The sequence below is a fragment of the Carcharhinus amblyrhynchos genome, chromosome 23, assembly GCF_965287045.1.
Source record: "Carcharhinus amblyrhynchos chromosome 23, sCarAmb.v2.hapA, whole genome shotgun sequence".
In the NCBI taxonomy this organism is placed as follows: Eukaryota; Metazoa; Chordata; class Chondrichthyes; order Carcharhiniformes; family Carcharhinidae; genus Carcharhinus; species Carcharhinus amblyrhynchos.
Window position 1 is genome coordinate 38917463 of NC_137346.1, and position 22455 is coordinate 38939917.

The following is a 22455-nucleotide window of genomic DNA, read 5'->3' on the forward strand; positions in this document are numbered from 1 at the left end:
TTTTCATCACTTATTTATCCCAATGAAAGCAGGAGAAAAATCAGTTGGGAAAAGTTTGGGCCTTAAAATCCTGGGAAATTCTGAGAAATTAAGTTTTCATATACTTAAGGAAAAAATGAGTTTTTATTTTTATAAGTTGTTAAAACTCTAAACAAGTGCTAGTTTTAAAGTATAGTCATACTAAATGGAGAATCCATAATTACTTACACAGTTCACGCATCACTTTTATGGGATTCACCATCAAATCCTGATTTCAGCTGTGGACAGTGTTTTAAAAAAGATTGAAGAACTTTTGCTTGTGGCTCCAACCACGTACCTGCCATTATAATGGTGTGACATTAAAAATTGGAGATTTTGCACAGAGAATAGTTGTAATCTTACTTTTAGTAAACACTGCCCCCAATAATTGATCTGAGTTGAAGTAAAGTTAAAGTTTATTTATTAATCACATCAACACTAATGAAATTACTGTGAAAATTAGCCTTTCATTGATGAGCTCATAAGACTTGGTAACTGTTACTGCCCTACTGTTCTTACTCCATGCTTAAGCTAGTGAAAGATTCATTGACAACATTTGCTGCAGCTGAAAAAAGTCCTATACCGTACCAAAAAACGCAGATCCATCTTATTTTTAAAAACACACAATATTTATTTCTCTTCCGGGCAGAACATGGATCCAGAGATGCTGTGCAAGTCAGATACCTCCACGTAGCACTTTTGTGCTGACTTCACAGGTGTGACTCCCAAGGCATGTTCAGATCCTACTTTTGCAAGAAAAAGGAACCTCAGCCCTTCCAGCCTGCTCTGCTGTTCAATCAGATCATGGCTGATCTCTCTCTGGTCTCAAATCCACAAAGGGAAATGTGGAGCTTTTTGTCTCTGATTTGAGAGGGAATTAATTTTTACCGACATACACCCAGAGGGAAAAAAGGAGTTTACTGGTGTGAATTAGTTAAAAAATTATTTGTGACCCCAAGTTAGCTTACTGAAATTAATGGTCCCCTTACCATCTTTAGATCAGATTGAATTTAAGAAAGAACACTAACCATCCTTTCCAAAGCTTTCAGGTTACCATTCTTAAGTTATATGGATGAAGAATTTAAATTTAAGCTTCCTTTCTTCTTTGAGAAATTTGAATAAGTATCAGATATCCATTTGACTGATGGGGCGTAGGAGATGGTGACTGCTTCTCTCTCAATGGCCGCTTGCTTCTATATTCTCTTCTGCTCTGCTTATACTATTTCTACATTGCTGGTCTTGGGCAATTTTGTGGTTTGAAATCCTCTTTGTTGACATTTCTAAGAATGTAAGTCTTAATGTGAACTGCATTAACATGAAAATATATTTGTCTCAGTCTTGGGCTCAGCCTTACTAATTATTTATTTTCATATATTTATTCATATTAATTACTTGCAGGACCTGATGTCAGTCTGCATGAGAAATCCCAGCCTCCAGAAACATCCGATGGAGAGGTGTGAAGCTTCAGAAAGCTTGGGCATCAGCTGTGTATTATAACTGTACAACATAGGAAAAATGTTTGCTTATATCCAGACCTTTTTGTACCATTGGAAAGAATTTTTTTTCTTTTTTTAATCAGCACAAGATAAATTGCTTCTGTGAAATTCACCAAATTTTGTCTCTTTGGTTGAGGGAGTGTTCTGTACATCTGACTTGTCAACCACAATACCTTTATTAAAGTGAAGAAAAAATACTTGCCTTGTACTGGTGACGCTGTTTGTTTTGAATGTTAATGACATCTGTTTTAGCACTTTTCAGTGATACAGATAAAACATTGATTATTTTAACTGATTGCATTGTTTGTTTGCACACAAACTATATGATGTTTCTAGAAACAGTGAAAAGTATTTGAGTATTTTCTCCTTTTGTTATCCCTGGTAGATGGTAGGAGGGAGGAGTCAAGAAAATGTAGTTGTACACTGTCTCCAGGAGTCTGTTTATTTCAGTCAATGAAGAGAAACTACCCTCCCTGCAGGGAAGTAGCTCACTCATTGGAGAATTTGGAAGATGAAGTGTGAGTTTGAATACAAGTTCCCCAGCATCTTGCATTTATTCTACCTCCTGTAGAAATAATACTTTTGTTGGAATGTTCAAATTGATGAAACAATCATCCTGTCTTGTTAATAAGATCTGGAATGGTAAAGCTTCAGTGCGACTGGGATCTTGTTCTTTACAAATAAGCTTGCTTCAAGAAATATTTTGATTGGAAAAATGTGTACTTAAATCTGCTATTTTAGAAATGAGTGTGTGAAACCAGGCAATTATAGACCTATTTTTAAAATTTATTCTTTATTATTTCAAGGAATGTGGGCTAGCCCAGCATTTGTAGTCTTGTAGCCCATCACTTGAACTGAGTGGCTTACACAGCCACTTCAGAGGGCAATTAAGAAGCAACCGCATTGCTGTGGGTCTCAGGTAACATTCTAAGGATTCCTTCCCTAAAGTGAATCAGGTGGCTTTTTTACAACAATCATGATAATTGTCATGAGACTAACTTTGTATTCCAGATTTGTAAATTCCACCAGCTGCCATGGTGAGATTTGAACCCCAAAGCATTAGCCTGGGCCTCGGGATCACAAGGCCAGGGACATCTGTAAATACACACCACCGTTGTTAGACAAGGATAGATGATTGGACACTGAAAATCTTTGCTGGATCAGAGAAAACCAACGTGGATTTATAAACAGAAACCTTTTGACTGTGATAAACCAGTGAACAGGATAATGTCTATACTTGTAATCCAAATGGAATTCTGGAAGGCACTTGATAATATCTCTCATGAGAGACTATTAGTTAAAGTAGAATTGAAGGCAAATTATTGACATGTATAATGGTTAGTATTGTAATCAGTGAGATGATGCCCTGTAAGAATCTGGGATTGCAACTAGTTTTCATATCTATACTTATGATTAGTAATGACTCAAAGAAAGATGTGGTAAGCAGTGATGGTGGAAGTATAAAATTACAAAGAGACTTTGTTAGATTAGTGAATGACCAAAAACTGGCATTTGGATTTTAGTGTAGGCAAATGTGAGGTCATCCTCTTTGGATCTAAAAAGAATACAGGGTAATAAGAAAATGGAAGTGGGGGGGCCCAAAGAGACTTGATTCAAGATCATGGTTAAAATGTCATGAGCAGGTGGAGAGTGTCAAATTTGTGGGAGGCATTTGAAAGTGAGATTCTATAGGCACAAAACACATCACCAAATCTAGATCCACCTGCTTGTTCAGCAGCAGGAAAAACAAGTTTATGACAGTTACAAAAACCTAAATATTTTCACAAGTTGACAAGCATCTAGAAAATTCAGAAACAAGTGTCTGTCTGTCTGTCTGTCTGTCTGTCTGTCTGTCTGTCTGTCTGTCTGTCTGTCTGTCTGTCTGTCTGTCTGTCTGTCTGTCTGTCTGTCTGTCTGTCTGTCTGTCTGTCTGTCTGTCTGTCTGTCTGTCTGTCTGTCTGTCTGTCTGTCTGTCTGTCTGTCTGTCTGTCTGTCTGTCTGTCTGTCTGTCTGTCTGTCTGTCTGTCTGTCTGTCTGTCTGTCTGTCTGTCTGTCTGTCTGTCTGTCTGTCTGTCTGTCTGTCTGTCTGTCGTTATTCACCACCTTCATGTGGAAAAACGCACCCCTTGCATCTCTTAAACTTTCACCCCCTCGCGTTCAACCTATATCCCTGAGTAACTGATCCTTTGACCCTGGGAGGGAAAAAAAAGCTGACTATCCACTTATCCAAGCCTGTCATAATCTTGTCACCAGCATCCTCCAGTGCTCCAATGGAAACAATCCAAGTTTGTTCAATCTTTCTTCATTGTCCATATTCTCCATACCAGGCAACATCCTGGTAAATCTCTTCTGTACCTTTTCCAATGCATCAACATCCTTCTGGTACTGTGGTGACCATAATTATACACACTATTTCAAATGTGGCCTCACCAAAGTTTTAGACAGCTGCAACATAATTTTCCAATTCCTATAGTCAACACCCCAACTGATGAAGGCCAGCATGTCCAGCTGAGTTGCCACCTTCAGAGAACTGTGCATCTGGGCACATAGATACCTCTATATGCTAATATTTCTAAGAAGGGCAGTACCATTTACTACATACTTCTGCAGGAGGCCTTCCAACTCACATCACCTCACATATGTCTGGGTTAAATTTATTGTGGGGAAATTACCACCTTGGAATCGACTGGGGATGCAACAATACAGTTTTATTTAACAAAACTTCATGGAGAAAAGGCACTGGCACTCCACAGTACTGGGCAGCTACCTTCTCCAATAATAATAGGAACAGTTTATTTTTATACCTTTCAGACAATGGATAGTCTGGACATTAGCTATTTAACACAATTATAGTTGAGTAGGATTGATAGCCAGACATAGGCATTTAACATTGCATTGTTTCATAGAATGGATACATTTCCTCTATCGGTGACTATCAGTGACTTAGTTTTGATTTCTACATGCAGTAATTGGTTATCCTGCATTTATGTATTCCTGTTCCCATTTATGGCTAGTCTCCTTTATTGTCCCAGGTCTATCCTTAAAAGTGCCTCAAGCTCCCTACTGACTTCCTGCAGTATCTGATTCCTGCATGTTTAACTTTTTAAATAACTGTGTCCTGCATGTTTTTAGTTTCAAGTAACTGGCCATGCTAAAAGTCAGTGCCTGTTTAATGTCTCTTTCCCAGGTAACTTTTTTATGTGCCAGATAGCCATCTGTGATTTTTTTTTTTTCCCACTACAAATTCCATCTGCCATCTTTTGGCCCAGGCCTCCAGCTGATTGATATCCTGCTGTATCCTCTGACAATCCTCACTACTCACTACTCCCCCAACTTTTGCAACTTTACCTTGCATCTCATTTGACTTCACCTTCTGTATCAGTCTGCCATGAGGAACCTTAACGAAGGCTTTACTGAAGTCCACATATATATCTATTAACCTGTCTTGGTCAATTTTTCTTGGAGTGAGGTTAAAGAAAAAGGAAAGAGGATACCCCAAGAAAAATTGGCAGGTAAAATCAAAGAAAACACACAATGTTTACAGGTACATGAGAACAAGAGAATAACTAAGGAAAGGATAAGGATCAAACGTACATAATAACTGATGCAGAAGATGTGGGTAGGGTTCTCAATGAGTACTTTTGCTTTCACTGATGATGCAGACAGTAGTTCATGGTGTGAAATACTAATACAGTTAGCATTATGCAAGAAGAAATACTGGAGGGACTGATAGTTGAAGGTGGATAAATCACTAGGGCCAGATGGATTGTATCCTAGGCTATTAGAAGAAGCCAGAAAGGACGTAACAAATGCTGAGGATTATTTTCCAATCTACACTAGATACAGGTGATCCACCAGAGGATTGGTGGTCTGCAAATATTGTATCATATTTTAAAAAAAATGCAAGGGATAGGCCAGAAAATATGCCAACCCGTCTGACTTCAGCGATGAGCAAAGTATTAGTAAGAATTTTGAAAGACGAGATAAACTGTCACTTAGGCATGATTTGTTCAGGGATAGCACAGCTTTGTTAGTAAATGATTTTAAGTATCAATTACTGACATTGAGGTAATAAAAATCTAGGTGATGCAGTGGCTGCTGTCTACATTGATTTTAGGAAGCCATTTGACAAGGCATGGCAGACTACTGGATATAGGGGAAAGTGGTGAGCTCAGTACAAAATTGACTCAGCAACAGGAAGGGCAGTGGTTGATGGATGATTTTGCATATGGAAAGCAGTTTCTAGTAATGTTCCACAGGACTGATTCCATGTTGGGGTCCTTTGTTGTTGTTGAATTTCAAATCATTAGTATATTTAATGTGGAAAGCATGGTTGTGACCTGTTTCCCCGAGTAGTTCACTTTGTCTCTGTCTCTGAAAGATCAGGGAAAAAAGTTAAAGTTATATAGTGCTGTAACATGGCAATATTTATACTTTTCTGCAAGCTTTGCTTGCCTGGATGCCCTGTGGAGTGATGAATACTTAACAACAACAACAGATCTACTTGTGGTCAAGATATATTTGATGCAGCATGGTTAAACCAGTTACCCACCAGATGCTCTGAAGTCTTTGTCCTTTGGATTTGAGGGTGTAAAGATTACTGCCATGTTTCAAAACTACAGGCTGCTGTCATCCAACGTTTTATAAAATGTGGAAATCCTATGAGGAAAGACCTCTCCTCCATTCTTTGATGATCTTGGCTGTCAGACTGGGCGTAGCATTGGTCAACGTGTACCCTAAAAACCGATAATCTGGTGTTCTACCCTTCCCAGGTCACCTGTGCATTTCTTGGAGGCTAATTATGTCAGACTGAGGAAAGCAATTTGAAAAAGTCCCTGGCCAATGGTGTCATGGGCAGAACTGCTTCCAAATAATCACTATACCAAATACTTAAAGACAGACTTTTATTTTATCTACACAGCAAGACATTAAACAATGATACAATATGTGAAAAAAAAATTCTGTACTAAAAATACATCTTCTGCCACAATATTCAAGAAATGAAGTGACAACTGCTCATTCAATTCCTTCTTGTTTATCTTTGATGGCAACCTGGAATAGAAAATAATTTTTTTGTGGTTTTTGTTAATGATAAACATTTATCATTGCAATAAAGTGGGGGATCATCTTCCTAACATAATTGTCCTTTTTAAAAAAGACAAAGATTAGCATGGAACCAAATCAAAGGCAAAAAACATTCTGAATTTCTGCTGAGGATGGTGAGCAATCAAATACTTCTAGATTATTGATGTTTAATTGGGTACAACTCATTCTTCCAGCCAGATTCCCTGAATACTAATAACAAACACATTTTTCTTTCTTCCCTTCTGTGGGTTCAGAGGGAAGACAGCTGCAGCTCCCTCTATTCCCAGATTATAACAAACCAGGAATTTCAGTGGGAGCCTGAAAGGTGATGTTAGGAATCACACCACACTTCCCAATGAACCATGGTCAATGTAATAAAACTGTCTTGTGTACATGGGAAAAGGATGATTGTATCATAAACAAACTGGTCAAGATAATAACTTTGAAAAGTTAAATAGAGGAGAAATGTACAATTCAATAGACTTTTCTGCACAGTGTTATGATCCAAGTTGGTGTTACTGCTGGACAGGAAGATTCCAGAATGCAACCCTTGCTCAAGAGCATAACTTTTACTTTATTTTTAGATGTGGAGGAACAGTCACAGGATCCCTAATTGTTTTGATGACAATAGAATACACCTTTACTCCCCACTTAGCTTCACAAATGTATAGATCTCAAAGATAACACCCCACTCTGAGATCAAATAGCTGATGCCACTCAACTGACGTTTTGTGGAATTCTGCACCCCACCCAAGCTGATTATCACTAGTGTTTCCAAACTCCAGTCCCAAAAAAACATACTTTAAAATTACTTCAATCAGCTTTTCGCATTAAGAATCTATTCCAGGTTTTCTAACCACCCTTTCAAACAAGCTTCTGCTATGGTTTATAGAAAGTAACCCAGCTACAGACTCTCCATCTCTTTTCAGGTTTTCTTTGTCTTAACTTCTTTTACACAAATTCTGAGATCTAGCCACTGATTTCCAATTATTTCAACTCGCTCTCCAAAGGCTGTATTGAAGTTCCACAAACCTTAATGTAGCTTGTCCATGGCCAACCTCATCAGCTCTTCTCTCTCCAGAACTGTCTTTAACTTCCATAAACCATATCCTGTTCCCAAAAGCAGTTCCTCTTTATTCCTTTAATTTCAGACTTTGGAGACTTTTCTTCATTTCTCTAGTTTCCTTAACTAGCTATTCTTTAAGTTTCCTACACTTATTTTCTTAACCATTATTCTGGTATGGCTTTTAGCAAAGCTGAGAGAGATGTTCCCTCTCTAGCCTACTAACACCAACTGCTATGAAACCAGTTCAAATTAAACCCAAAGCATTCCTATGCTAAAGGTGCACCTGATTACTAAGTAACAATTTTATGCTCCCAGCATGTTTACTTCTAATGCTGTAACTTTCTAAGCCCAACAGAAGCACAGTTTTATCTGAAATCAAACATCTATGTCTAGAATGAATCTAATAGGTTTATCCTTCCGAATATAGAAACATTAAACCCACTTGAGACACAGGATCTACAGGCATTTAGAGATGCAAGGACTGATTAGGGACAGCATGGCTTTGAGAGTGGAAAATCATGTCTCACAAATTTGATTGAGTTTTTTGAAGGGATAATCAAGAACGTAGATGAGGGCAGTGCAGTGGATGTTGTCTACATGGATTTTAGCAAGGCCTTTGGCAAGGTACCGCATCGTAGGTTGTTGCAGAAAGTTAAATCTCACGGGATCCAGGGTGAGGTAGCTGAATGGATACAAAATTGGCTTCTTCACAGAAACCAGAGGGTGGTTGTAGAGCATTGTTTTTCAAACTGGAGGCCTGTGACCAGCAGTGTGCCTCAGGGATCAGTGCTGGGCCCACTATTATTTGTCATCTATATTAATGATTTGGATGAGAATATAGGGGGCATGGTTAGTAAGTTTGCAGATGACACCAAGATTGGTGGCACAGTGGACAGTTAAGAAAATTATCTCCGATTGCAATGGGATCTTGATCAATTGGGCCAGTGAACTGACGAATAGCAGATGGAGTTTAATTTAGACAAATGTGAGGTGATGCATTTTGGTAGATTGAACCAGGGCAGGACTTACTCAGTCAATGGTAGGGTGTGGGGAGAGTTACAGAACAAAGAGATCTAGGAGTACATGTTCATAGCTCAGGTGGGACATACATGTTCAGGTGGACAGAGGGGCGAAGAAGGCATTCGACATGTTTGGTTTCATCGGTCAGAACAGTGAATACTGGAGTTGGGACGTCTTGTTAAAGTTGTACAAGACATTGGTAAGGCCACACCTGGAATACTGCGTGCAATTCTGGTCACCCTACTATAGAAAGGATATTGTCAAACTAGAAAGAGTGCCAAAAAGATTTACTAGAATGCTACTGGGACTTGATGGATTGAGTTATAAGGAGAGGCTGAATAGACTAGGACTTTTTTCTCTGGAGCGTAGAGGCTGAGGGGTGACCTTATAGGGGTCTATAACATAATGAGGGGCATAGACAAGGTAGATAGTCAATATCTTTTCCCAAAGGTAGGGGAGTCTAAAACTAGAGGGCACGTGTTTAAGGCAAGAGGAGACAGATGCAAAAGTATCCAGAGAGGCAATTTTTCCCACACAGAGGGTCGGGAGTGTCTGGAACAAGCTGCCAGAGGTAGAAGTGGGTACAATTTTATCTTTTAAAAAGCATTTAGATAGTTACATGGATACGATGAGTATAGAGGAATATGGGCCAAATGTGGGCAATTGGGATTAGCTTAGGGGTTTTAAAAAATTGGGAGCATAAAATTGTTACTTAGTAATCAGGTGCAAGTTGGACCGAAGGACCCGTTTCTATGCTGTAAAACTCTGACTCTATAAATCTATACCTTATTTCTACTATTTAACAATACAATTAAAAATCCCATAAAACTACCTGTTATCCTGATCAATAGTTAGTCAAAGTTTAATAGTATTAGATGGACAAAAAACACCTGATACAATAATCTGTCCAGAATCTACCACAGAAGAAGATGCAACAGAATAGTATTAGAAACCCGTTTGGTCACAAGTGGTACAAATCATGTCAAACTGCTATCAAAAGACAACATATCCACTTGGTTGAAGCCACTAAAGATGACAGAATCACAATAGCAACTGTGGTATGGTGAATTTCTGAATCCCTTTCTAATCTGAGCCAAGGCTGTAACTTGCCCTATTATTTCTGACAATGCCAGTCAGTGCTAATTAACAAAGACTGACCACCTCTACCTCCGAGGAGAAATGCACATCTTTTGCCTGACATCTAGGCAATATGGTGATTTCAAGAACCCACCACAATACTGAAAGATGAGTCATTTTTGGAAGTAATGCTCTAGGCTATAATTGGACAGATAACAGTGAGACTTGTTGGGAGGGGCAGGGATGCAGGTAGGGCAGTCCTACTGAGCTGAACAACAGAGCAGTGGAATTGGTATGGGACAACGTACGTTATTTGAATGCTGTGGTAGGAGCAGGAGTTACAAGAAAGGCATGAATTTAAGTAGTGACAGCACGTTCAAGAAGTTTTGGAAAGAAGTTGAAATCAGGGTTGTTGGAAGAATGGAGGGTCGGGAGGCAGATGTCTCGAAGGAAGTGCCTGGCAATTTTGAGCTGGATTAGAAAGGAGACAGCGGTTTTCAAGGTTAATATGGGGAAAGGGCAGATAAGAGTTGGGAGGGTGGTCAATAGCTTAGTGAGAATGAGGTTATGGGAGTAGGAGGTGAAACTCAGTGAAGTAAACTCAGAGAAGGCAATAAGGACACTGGTTCAGAGTAGAATAAAGCAGGAGGAAGCCTGGAGGGAAGTCTGGGTCAGAATGAAACAGCTGAACAAATAGTCACTGTATCAGTGAAAATGTCCATGACGTGTTGCAGCATGGAGAGAAAGGTTAACAAGGAATAATAAAGGAGAAATTGTAGAAAGTGAGAAAACTCAGAAGAAATATCAAACACAAAGTAAGTTTCTATAATTGTACATAAACAACGAGAGTTGCTAAAGAGAGTGTCGGTGCCCAAGAGGGTGAAACTGGGATATTAATAATGGGAAACAAGGAAATGGCAGAAGCATTGAACAAGTATTTTATATCTGTCTTCACAGCAGGCACAGAAAACATCCCAAAAATAGTAGAAAATCAAGAGGCAAAAGAGAGGGAGGAACTTAAAACAATCAAAATCACCAGAGGAAAGATACTGGGAAAACAAACAGAACTCAAAACTGTCGAGTACCCTGAACCTGATGGCTTACATCCTAAAAGTGGTTCAGCAACTGGCCATTGGCTGCAATCTTCCAAAATTCCCCAGATTCTAGAAAGGTCTCAGTGGATTGGAAAACTGCAAATGTAACACCTAATTCAAGTAAAGAGGGAGACAGGATGCAGGAAACGAGAGGCTAGTTAGTCTTTGGGAAAATTCTAGAACCCATTATTAAGGAGGTAGTAGCAGGGCATTTAAGAAATCATAAAACAATCAGGCAGAGTCAATATGGTTTTCTGAAAAGGAAAATCGTGTTTGACAAATTTATAAAGCTCTAAGGATGTGGATAAAGGGGAACCAGTTGATGCACATTTGGATTTCCAAAAAGCAATAAATAAGTGCAAGACTGTACTTAGAAGGCGACTGTACAAGATAACAACTTGTGGTACTGAGGGTGAAATATTAGCTGGGATTGAGGATTGACTAACAGAAGACAGTCCAGATAAATGGATTATCTTCAGGTTTGAAACTAACTAGTGGAGTGCCACAGTGATCAATACTAGAACTTCAACCAATCAGGATTTACATTAATGACTTGGATTAAGGGGCAATACAATAAAATTTTGTAGTCAAATTTGCTGCTGATGCACAAACATATAGAAAGGGAGTTGTGAGGAGAATGCAAACAGTCTGCAAAATGATATCAATAGGTTAAACAGGCAAAAAGTGGAAAAATGTTAGGTTGTCCATTTTGGCAGGCAGAATAGAAAAGTAGGATATTTAAATGGAGAGAATGGAATGGTACAATGGCACAGGGAAATCTGGTATATCCCCCTTGTATATGAATCATAAACTCAGTGTGTAGGCACAGCAAGAAATTAGGAAGGCAAATTAAAAGTTAAACTTCATTGTAAGAGGAATGGATTATAAATGTATGGAATTCTTGCTACAGCTGCACAGGGCATTGATGAGATTGCGTCTAGGGCATTGTGTACAGTTTTGGTCTCCTTACTCAAGAAGGGATTTAACTGCCTTGGAAGCAATTCAGAGGGGCTTCATTAGGTTGATTCCTGGGAGAAAAGGGTTGTCTATCGAGGAAAGGATAAGCAGGTTGTGCCGGTACACGTTGGAGTTTAGAAGGAGGAGAGGTGATCTTATTGAAAAATATATGACCCTGAGGTGGCTTGACTGGGACGGGGGAAGTTAACACATCAACAGTAGAACCTTGGCCAGAGACTGCATCATTTCTGTGCATCTTATCAAGTGAGGATGTTGGTCTGGGTAGGGGCACCTCAGATTTTCCAGAATTTTGAAGGATTAAGAAATGAGGGCAGGTTATGTAAATTAAAAGAAATACGAGCCAAGTTTATGGCAGATCTAACCAAGGTCTTTAAAATAATTGAGAAATTTACAAGGATTTAAATAAAAATGAACAGCTTTTGGGAATAAGGGTGTATTATCTAAATTTGTCTAATCAGGAGTGACATCAGGAAGCTGTTTACACCCAGAAGATGGTAGAATAATGGAAAGATTCCATTGTCTCCATAAAATCAACTGGATACTTGACCTATAAAACTTTTAAGACTGAGTTCAATCAACTTTTGTTGGCTAAGGACATGCATTGGAAGGCTTGGCACAAACGGATGAATGGAGTTGTGTGAAAGATCAGCCATGATCCACACTGATGGAGATGAGGCTCAAGAGGCTGAATGCATGACTCCTATTTCTACCTGTTGTGACAAATTGAATACTAAAAGTTGAATAGTTAAACAATTTAAAAGTGTAATTGTTTCTGAGTTAGGATTTATTTCCCTGGCAGATGCAGAAGTGTGTGAGGTTATGAAGGGTATGGGGACGTAGGCAATAATTAAAAACAGAAAATGCTGGAAACACTCCAGGTCTAGCAGCATCTGTGAGGGCAGCAACAGAATGTATCACAGACTGATGGCTTCATCAAAATTCAGTTGTTGCAAGCAAATGGTGAGATGTAACATCAGTGGCAGTCAAGACCGTGGGTGTGGAAAATGACAAGATTAAGGGCATGGTTATGACACGTAAAGCTTTCTACAGGTATGTTAAGAATAAAAGATTGGTTAGGGCAAGGTTAGGACCAGTCAGAGACAGCAGTGGGAAGTTGTGCATGAAGCCTGAAGAGATAGGAGAGGCACTGAATGAGTATTTTTCGACAGTATTCACGCAGGAAAAAGTCAGTGTAGTCGAGAAGAATACTGCGATACCAGGTAGTAGACTAGATGGGATTGAGGTACATAAGGAGGGGGTGTTGGCAATTCTCGAGAGTGTGAAAATAGATAAGTCCCCTGGGCCGGATGGGATTTACCCTAGGATTCTCTGGGAGGCTAGGGAGGAGATCGCAGAGCCTTTGGCTTTGATCTTCATGTCGTCATTGGCTTCAGGTATAGTGCCGGAAGACTGGAGGATAGCAAATGTTGTCCCCTTGTTCAAGAAGGGGAGTAGAGACCATCCTGGGAATTATAGACCAGTGAGCCATATTTCTGTTGTGGGCAAAGTTTTGAAAAGAATTATAAGGGATAGGATTTATAATCATCTAGAGGGAAATAAATTGATTAGGGATAGTCAACATGGTTTTGAACATAACGTAAGAACATAAGAAATAGGAGCAGGAGTAGGCCAACTAGCCCTTCGAGCCTGCCCCGCCATTCAATAAGATCATGGCTGATCTGTCTTGGCTCAGTTCCACATTCCCGCCCTCTCCCCATAACCCTTAATCCCCTCTCTTATCAAAAACTCATCAACCCGCGTCTTAAAAATATTTAGCGAGGTAGCCTCCACCACTTCAACGGGCAGAGAATTCCAGAGATTCACCACCCTTTGAGTGAAGAAGTTCCTCCTCGACTCTGTTCTAAACCGCCCCCCCTTTATCTTGAGGCTGTGCCCCCTAGTCCTGCTATCCTTTCTGAGCGGGAAGAGTCTCTCCACCTCTATCCTATCCATCCCATTCATCATCTTATACGTCTCAATGAGATCTCCCCTCATTCTTCTAAACTCTAACGAGTACAAGCCTAATTTATTCAGCCTCTCCTCATAGCTCAACCCCGGCATCAGCCTAGTAAACCTCCTCTGCACTCCCTCCGAGGCCAAAATATCCTTGCGTAAGTACGGCGCCCAAAACTGCACGCAGTACTCCAGCTGCGGCCTCACCAATGCCCTATACAGCCGCAACAAGACCTCCCTACTTTTATATTCAATCCCCCTCGCGATGAAGGCCAGCATCCCATTCGCCTTCCTGACCACCAGCTGCACCTGCAAGCTGGGTTTTTGCGACTCATGCACAAGGACCCCGAGGTCCCTCTGCACCGTCGCCTGCTGCAGTTTTTCTCCACGTAAGTAATAATCCTTCCTACCATTATTCCTATTATTTTGTGAAGGGTAGGTCGTGCCTCACAAACCTTAAGAGTTTTTTGAAAAGGTGACCAAAGAGGTGGATAAGGGTAAGGTGTATATGGATTTTAGCAAAGCGTTTGATAAGGTTCCCCATGGTAGGCTATTGCAGAAAATGCAGATGCATGGGACTGAGGGTGATTTAGCAGTTTGGATCAGGAATCGGCTAGCTGATAGAAGACAGAGGGTGGTAGTTGATGGGAAATATTCAACCTGGAGTGCAGTTACAAGTAGTGTACCTCAAGGATCTGTTTTGGGGCCACTGCTGTTTGTCATTTTTATAAATGACCTAGATGAGGGTGTAGAAGGATGGATTAGTAAATTTGCTGACGACACCAAAGTCGGAGGAGTTGTAGACAGTGAGGACGGATGTTACAGTTTGCAGAGGGACACAGATAAGCTGCAGAGCTGGGCCGAGAGGTGGCAGATGGAGTTTAATACGGAAAAGTGTGAGGTGATTCACTTTGGTAAGAATAACAGGAGTACAGAACATAGGGCTAACGGAAGGACTCTTAGTAGTGTGGACGAGCAGAGGGATCTCGGGGTACGTGTGCATAGCTCCCTGTAAGTTGGCACCCAAGTTAATAAGGTTGTTAAGAAGGCATACGACGTGTTAACTTTTATTGGTAGAGGGATTGAATTTCGGAGCCGTGAGGTCACGTTACAACCGTACAAAACTCTGGTGAGGCCGCACTTGGAGTATTGTGTACAGTTCTGGTCGCTGCATTATAAGAAAGATGTGGAGGCATTGGAAAGGGTGCAGAGGAGGTTTACCAGGATGTTGCCTGGTATGGTGCGAAGGTCTTATGAGGAAAGGCTGAGGGACTTGAGGTTATTTTCATTGGAGAGAAGAAGGTTACAAGGGGACCTGATTGAGGCATACAAGATGATCAAAGGATTGGATAGGGTGGACAGTGAGAGCCTTTTACCTCGGACGGTGATGGCTAACACGAGGGGACATAGCTTTAAATTAAGGGGTGGTAATTATAGGACGGATGTCAGAGGTAGGTTCTTTACTCAGAGGGTAGTAAGGTCTTGGAATGCCCTGCCTGCAGCAGTTGTGGACTCGCCAACTTTAAGGGCGTTCAAGTGGTCAGTGGATAGGTATATGGATAACATTGGAATAGTTTAGGTTAGAGGGTCATTAGATTGGTTCCACTGGTTGGTGCAACATCGAGGGCCGAAGGGCCTGTACTGCGCTGTAATAGAACACAGAACATTACAGCGCAGTACAGGCCCTTCGGCCCTCGATGTTGCGCCGACCAGTGGAACCAATCTAATGACCTTCTAACCTAAACTATTCCAATGCTATCCATATGCCTATCCACATGTTCTATGTTCTATTTTCAGGTCAAGCAAAAAAGCTGGTAAACTCCCTTTATTGGATGGTAAGCACTACCCCTAAATTTTAAAAAGCACATCTCGTCCAACAGGCTCTTACATATCCTGAGGTGCCCAAGTGAGACTGACTATGGCAATATGAAGATTCCTGTCTTTACACATACACACACATGGGTGGCACAGTGGTTAGCACTGCTGTCTCACAGTGTCAGGGACCTGAGTTCGATTCCTGGCTCGAGTCACTGTCTGTGTGGAGTCTGCATGTTCTACCCACGTCTGCATGGGTTTCCTCCAGGTGCTCTGATTTCCTCCCACAGTCCAAAACTCGTGCTGGTTAGGTGGATTGGCCATGCTAAATTCTCCCTCAGTGCACCCGAACAGGTGCCGGAGGGTGGCGACTATGGGATTTTCACACTAACGTCATTGCAGAGTTAATGTAAGCCTATTTGTGACACTAATAAATAAATTTTAAACACATGACAGCTAGGGACTCATTCACACATGGATGAAAGGACAATACACGACCATAGCTACACAATGACAAGTCAAACATATCCAAAAAGAAAGCCTTGATTTTAACCTCGATTGAGATGAATTAAATTTTGTCAGCAGCAGTACATCAATATACAAACAGGAACTTACTCGGAAGCGTTCCTCCAGCAGCGACAGTTCACTGATCAGATCAGTGATGGCGTTAGTAAAAGCCTCCTGAGGACTGTAGTCAGGAGTGGTCTGCACACGGATAACAATTTTATGTTCGAGAGGATGGGGTACCTTGTAACCTGCAAATAAAACCTGAGGATCTTTCAGCAGCTGCCTGTAAAATAAAGCAGCTCGTCAGAACAGGATGTCACGTGGACAATAGCAACTTTCCCTTAAAATCCCTCAGATTCTAACACTTGACAATGACCATCAGCACTGCCAAAACCAGGAAAGTGTGAGACACATTTTTTCAGCCTGCTGATTTACAGAATAAACTACTGACCATATTGATATTGTTCATTAGTGTGAAACACAAACCATTGATGCTGTTTGTTAGTGTGGAACATAAACCACACTGGTATACATAGGAGCAGGAGTAGGCGATTTGGCATTTTGAGTTAGATCATGGCTGATCACCTACCTCAATACCACTTTCCTGCACTATCCCCACATCCCTTGATGTCATTAGTGTCAATGTTTGAATTGAGTTTCCACAGCACTCTGGGGTAGAGAATTCCAAAGACTCACCACCCTCTGACTGAAGAAATTCTTCCTCACCTCTGTCTGATGATGTTCCCTGGTTTATATTACTCTCTGGCACCGGGGAAGCCTCCACACACAGGTGTCCTGGACTCTCGTGTGCTACAATATCCATTTGTTCTGCAGAAGATTCCAAGGGGACAGCGAGCCACGTGCATGGTTCACCGTGTTTGCAAAGTTCGCTCGGTGTACAAAGTGTGTATTAATTAAAAATTAATCACTGCTTTTGTTCTTGTTCACATCAAAAAAAAATGCATAGAACGGAAGACCAATCAACATTGGCAACTGACACAGATTTTCAGTTTGCTTTTGGGAGAGGAGCAAAAGTTAATTCAGGTATAAACCACCTTCTCATCTCGTTAAGGATGTGAGAGAGAGAGAGGGCTGCGGGGGGAGATCACTACCAGTGTCTGATGGTGGTAAATGGGCTAAGACACCGAGGGTTCAAACCTCACTAATGGTCACTAACAACATTTTAGCCCTGTATAAAAAGTATTAAAATCTTTATGTGAAGTAATTTTAAATAATGCAGCTTTGATACAAACTATAAATGTAATCAGTATATTAGAAGATGCATTTGCTGGTATATATACATACATATACATACACACGCATGAAGCAGCAAATATTCATGAATAAACTGCCTATCTAACAGAGACTTGGATTTTTAAAAATTTGAAGATGTGTTTTTTTCACATTCTATAGGTTTCATGCTTTCTTAGGCTATGACATGTTATAACTTGCAATAATACATGGTACACTAACAGTCTTACAGAGTCGCAAAGGTTTTATTCAGAGTTGACAGGATCGAGATCTTTCCTTGAGTGAGGCATTTCTGTGACAGGGAAGGTGATGGATTGGGCGGGGGCGTTCTCTGTGAATCAGATGAGTGGGGGTGGTTTGCTGGTGTGATCCAGATTGGGGCCTCCCTGGCTGTTGCAGGGGTAAGGGGGTTTGAAATGGTGAAGACGAATTTACATCCTGTGATATCAGTCCCAACCAGCCAAAGTCCCTTTGCTACCCATTCAGTTTGAAGAAACAATTAAGCAAGAAGGTGCAGAAAGTGTCTGGGAAAATGAAAGACCTATTATTGTGCAATAGTAACCAAGCCAAAGAGATCAGGACAATCACATGTGGAATCATATTTGAGCATTGCAGCTGCCCCTACAGAGGAGAAAGAACAGCCTTGAAGCTGTACACTTACGATCTGATGGTGTTACCCAGGGTGTGGTCCTCTTTGTTAATGGTGAACAGGCAGGCATTTGGTACTTTTGTGTCTTTTATTATTGTAATTCTAGAGAGAGAAAGGAAGTTAATAGTAGGCCAAAACCACTTCATCAAACAGAGAATACCTGCATACACAATATCTACTGGAGCAACAGCAGCTAGATGACAGAATTCAAGCCAGCAAAATAATGTTATTAAAGGAAACCGGCCCGAGTAGGGAATTAGCTGGCAAAACTCTTTCAAAGGCACATTGATGGGGAGCTCTGATACTGAGCCAGGCTTTACAATTCTGTGATTATGTTCCCATCAAACAACTTGGGCACAACTTGTTCAAATGTATAAAGGTATATTAAGCATCCCTGGAAGACTCTAAAACTTTAATGTTTATTTATTTATGAGTCACAAGTAAGGCTACACTCCACACTCCAGTGCCTGTTCGGCTCAATGCACATAACCAGCACATCTTTCAGACTGTGGGAGAAAACCGGAGCACACGGAAGAGACCAATGCAAACACAGGGAGAATGTGCAAACTCCACATAGGTAGTGACCCAAGTCAGGAATTGAACCCAGGTTCCTGGCGCTGTGAGGCAGCAGTACTAACCACTATGCTGCTATATAGACTGCCTTTCCCCTTTCTGTGGCTATGACTCATTTTTCATTTCTTCCTCCTGCAGTATAAATAGCTCTCACTTTCTTTTTTTTAGAACATAAGAAATAGGAGCAGGAGTAGGCCAACTAGCCCCTTGAGCCTGCCCCGCCATTCAATAAGATCATGGCTGATCTGTCTTGGCTCAGTTCCACATTCCCGCCCTCTCCCCATAACCCTTAATCCCCTCTCTTATCAGAAACCCATCAACCCGCGTCTTAAAAATATTTAGCGAGGCAGCCTCCACCACTTCAACGGGCAGAGAATTCCAGAGATTCACCACCCTTTGAGTGAAGAAGTTCCTCCTCAACTCCGTTCTAAACCGGCCCCCCCTTATCTTGAGGCTGTGCCCCCTAGTCCTACTATCCTTTCTGAGTGGGAAGAGTCTCTCCACCTCTATCCTATCCATCCCATTCATCATCTTATACGTCTCAATGAGATCTCCCCTCATTCTTCTAAACTCTTAACGAGTACAAGCCTAATTTATTCAGCCTCTCCTCATAGCTCAACCCCCTCAACTCCGGCATCAGCCTAGTAAACCTCCTCTGCACTCCCTCCGAGGCCAAAATATCCTTGCGTAAGTACGGTGCCCAAAACTGCACACACTACTCCAGCTGCGGCCTCACCAATGCCCTATACAGCCGCAGCAAGACCTCCCTACTTTTATATTCAATCCCCCTCGCTATGAAGGCCAGCATCCCATTAGCCTTCCTGACCACCTGCTGCACCTGCAGGCTGGGTTTTTGCGACTCATGCACAAGGACCCCGAGGTCCCTCTGCACCGTCGCCTGCTGCAGTTTTTCTCCACGTAAGTAATAATCCTTCCTACCATTATTCCTACCAAAGTGGACCACCTCGCACTTGCCAACATTAAATTCCATTAGCTTTGACAAAGGGTCATCTGGACTCAAAACGTTAGCTCTTTTCTCTCCTTACACATGTCGCCAGACCGACTGAGATTTTCCAGAAGTTTCTCTCTTGGTTTCATTCGAATTTGTGTTTTGGGCATGAGGTTCATCTGAAAAGTACTTTCTTCAGATAGTCCATTTTGGGTTGGCTACCCATAGACAGAGAGATCATTTAAATGTGATTGCTCTTTCACCAAATGACATGTTCATTAACAGTGCCTGGTCAGGTCATTCAGAAAACATCCAGCACCTTTGTGTTGATGGACTCTCCTCATCAGGACAAAGACACTAATGAGTTAGACAGGTTTCAGAAAAAACTCTGGTTCGGTTCAGAAGTGCACATACCTTCACATTCAGTGAAGACCATACCAAAATGGCCTAGAATACATTTATTCTTTATTTATTAATTGTACACAAACAGAGGTTATACTGTTTATACCGAGTGTGTCTCATTGCACTCAGTGTTCTGTATCTTTTGCCTGTGGAACAAAATAACTTCAAACTGAATCAAAAAACACCTCACTTACTATTAACTTGTTCTGCCTCACGGAGATATTAAAGTGTAGGTAAGATGTCCAGGGGATGTAATGAGGTCTACAACTCAGTGACTTGAGCAGAACCCAAACTCAGCACCAATGGACTGATTATTGCCACTTGACAACACCTTCCACCACTAATGTTTGCAAGTGAACTGATGGGACAGTAACTGAGGGAAAGAGTTCAGGGAGAGAGTTAAGATTTTAAAGTTTATCTATTAGTGTCACATTGACACTGCAATGAAGTTACTGTGAAAATCCACACTCTGGCATCTGTTTGGGTGCACTGAGGGAGAATTTAGCACGGCCAATGCACCAGACCTGCACGTCTTTCAGACTGTGGGAGGATACTGGAGCATCCAGAGGAAACCCACACAGACACGGGGAGAATGTGCAGACTCCACACAGACAGTGACCCGAGCCAGGAATCAGACCCGAGACCCTGGCGCTGTGAAGCAGCAGTGCTAACCCACTGTGCTGTGTGAGGGGGGATTTGGGGAAGGAATTCCAGGCAGGAAACAGCAATAAGAGAGAACTTTCTCCAATGGATCTGGAAGCGCGAATGAGAGACTCCATCAACCCCTCCACAATCCCTCCTCCCCATTACCCCCTCCCCAATCCCTCCCCTCCCCCCTCCCCAATCCCCTCCCCTCCGTCACCCCCTCCCCTCCATCATACCCCCTCCCCAATCCCTCCCCTCCCCCCTCCGTCACCCCCTCCCCTCCAGCATACCCCCTCCCCAATCCCTCCCCTCCGTCACCCCCTCCCCTCCATCATACCCCCTCCCCCCTCCCCCCTCCGTCACCCCCTCCCCTCCAGCATACCCCCTCCCCAATCCCTCCCCTCCCCCCTGTCACCCCCTCCCCTCCAGCATACCCCCTCCCCCCTCCCCAATCACTCCCCTCCCCCCTCCCCTCCGTCACCCCCTCCCCTCCAGCATACCCCCTCCCCAATCCCTCCCCTCCCCCCTGTCACCCCCTCCCCTCCATCATACCCCCTCCCCCCTCCCCAATCACTCCCCTCCCCCCTCCCCTCCGTCACCCCCTCCCCTCCGTCACCCTCTCCCCTCCGTCACCCCCTCCCCTCCGTCACCCCGTCCCCTCCATCACACCTCCCTCCCTCTCCTCCTCCCTTCCCCTCATTCACTCACTCACTTTTTTTCTCCCTCAAACAGCAGGAAGCTCTCGAATGCCGGCGGCGCGTTCATCTCGAACAAAGAGCAGCAACAGACGCAAGAGAAGTCCAACCACCGCCTGGATTCTCCGGAAACAGCAGCGCTGCCTGGATATTCGACAAACAACACTACCACCGGGATACTCCACAAACAGCACCGCCACCTGGATACTACCAAAACAGCACGGCCACCTGGATACTCCCTAAACAGCACCGCCTCCTGGATACTCCCTAAACAGCACCGCCTACTGGATACTCCGAGAATAGCGCGGCCACCTGGATACTCCACAAATAGCACCACCGCCTGGACACTCCGAGAACACAGTAAAAAGTCTGACAACACCACTCCGAGAACAGCACGGCCGCCTGGATTCTCCATTAACATGATGTGTTGGACTGGAGTAAGCACAGTAAGAAGTCTCCTTGAAAAGCACCATCGCCTGGATAGTCCAGGAACAACACGGCCGCCTGGATACTCAGTAATAAAATGTTATTTGACTTTTTCTTTCGTAGCCGTCCATTTCTTTCTTACTCAACAAGAAGCTGATACATAGGAGTTTACAGCATGGAAACAGGCCCTTCGGCCCAACCTGTCCATGCCGGCCAGTTTTTACCACTGAGCTAGTCCCGATTGCCCACGTTTGGCCCATATCCTTCTAAACAATCTCAGCATTAACTGTCTAAATACTTCATAAAACATAAAATTGTATCCACCGCTACTATTACATCTGGCAGCTCGTTCCAAGACACTCTTTTGACTTGATTTATTATTGTCACATACCGTTATTGTATATAGTGAAAAGTATTGTTTCTTGCACGCTATCAGGCAAAGCATACCATTCATAGAGAAGGAAACGAGAGAGTGTAGAACGTAGTGTTGTAGTTAGGGTGTGGAGAAAGGTCAACTTAATGCGAGGTTAATCCACTCAAAACTCTGACGGCAGCAGGAAAGATGCTATTCTTGAGCCATTTGGTAGGTGACCTCAGATTTTTGTATCCTTTTCCTGGCGGAAGAAGATGGAAGAGAGAATATCCAGGGTGCATCGGATCCTTAATTATGCTGGCTGCTTTGCCGAGGCAGTGGGAAGTGTAGACAGAGTCAATGGATGGAAGGCTGGTTTGCGAGATGGACTGGGCTACATTCAT

At 42.3% G+C, this 22455-nt stretch overlaps 2 protein-coding genes across 7 annotated transcripts in view; one reads left to right on the plus strand and one right to left on the minus strand.

Annotated features, from left to right (window-relative positions):
* gtf2ird1 (GTF2I repeat domain containing 1) overlaps positions 1–1711 on the plus strand; it is a 130267-nt gene extending 128556 nt beyond the window's left edge. For all 6 annotated transcript variants that reach the window (XM_080210594.1, XM_080210600.1, XM_080210597.1 and 3 more), the window contains one exon: positions 1417–1711. The gene's annotated coding sequence lies outside the window, so the exon portion shown is untranslated. The remainder of the gene's footprint in view (positions 1–1416) is intronic.
* A 4689-nt stretch (positions 1712–6400) lies between these two features.
* On the minus strand, positions 6401–21673 carry polr2j (RNA polymerase II subunit J). The gene is made up of 4 exons (XM_080210431.1): positions 21291–21673; positions 18022–18111; positions 16218–16392; positions 6401–6566 (listed from the first exon to the last, which is right to left on the minus strand). Exons 1-4 carry the CDS (start codon positions 21341–21343, stop codon positions 6531–6533), a joined length of 354 nt encoding a protein of 117 aa, XP_080066557.1. The 5' UTR covers positions 21344–21673; the 3' UTR covers positions 6401–6530.
* Between the last annotated feature and the right edge of the window lie 782 nt (positions 21674–22455).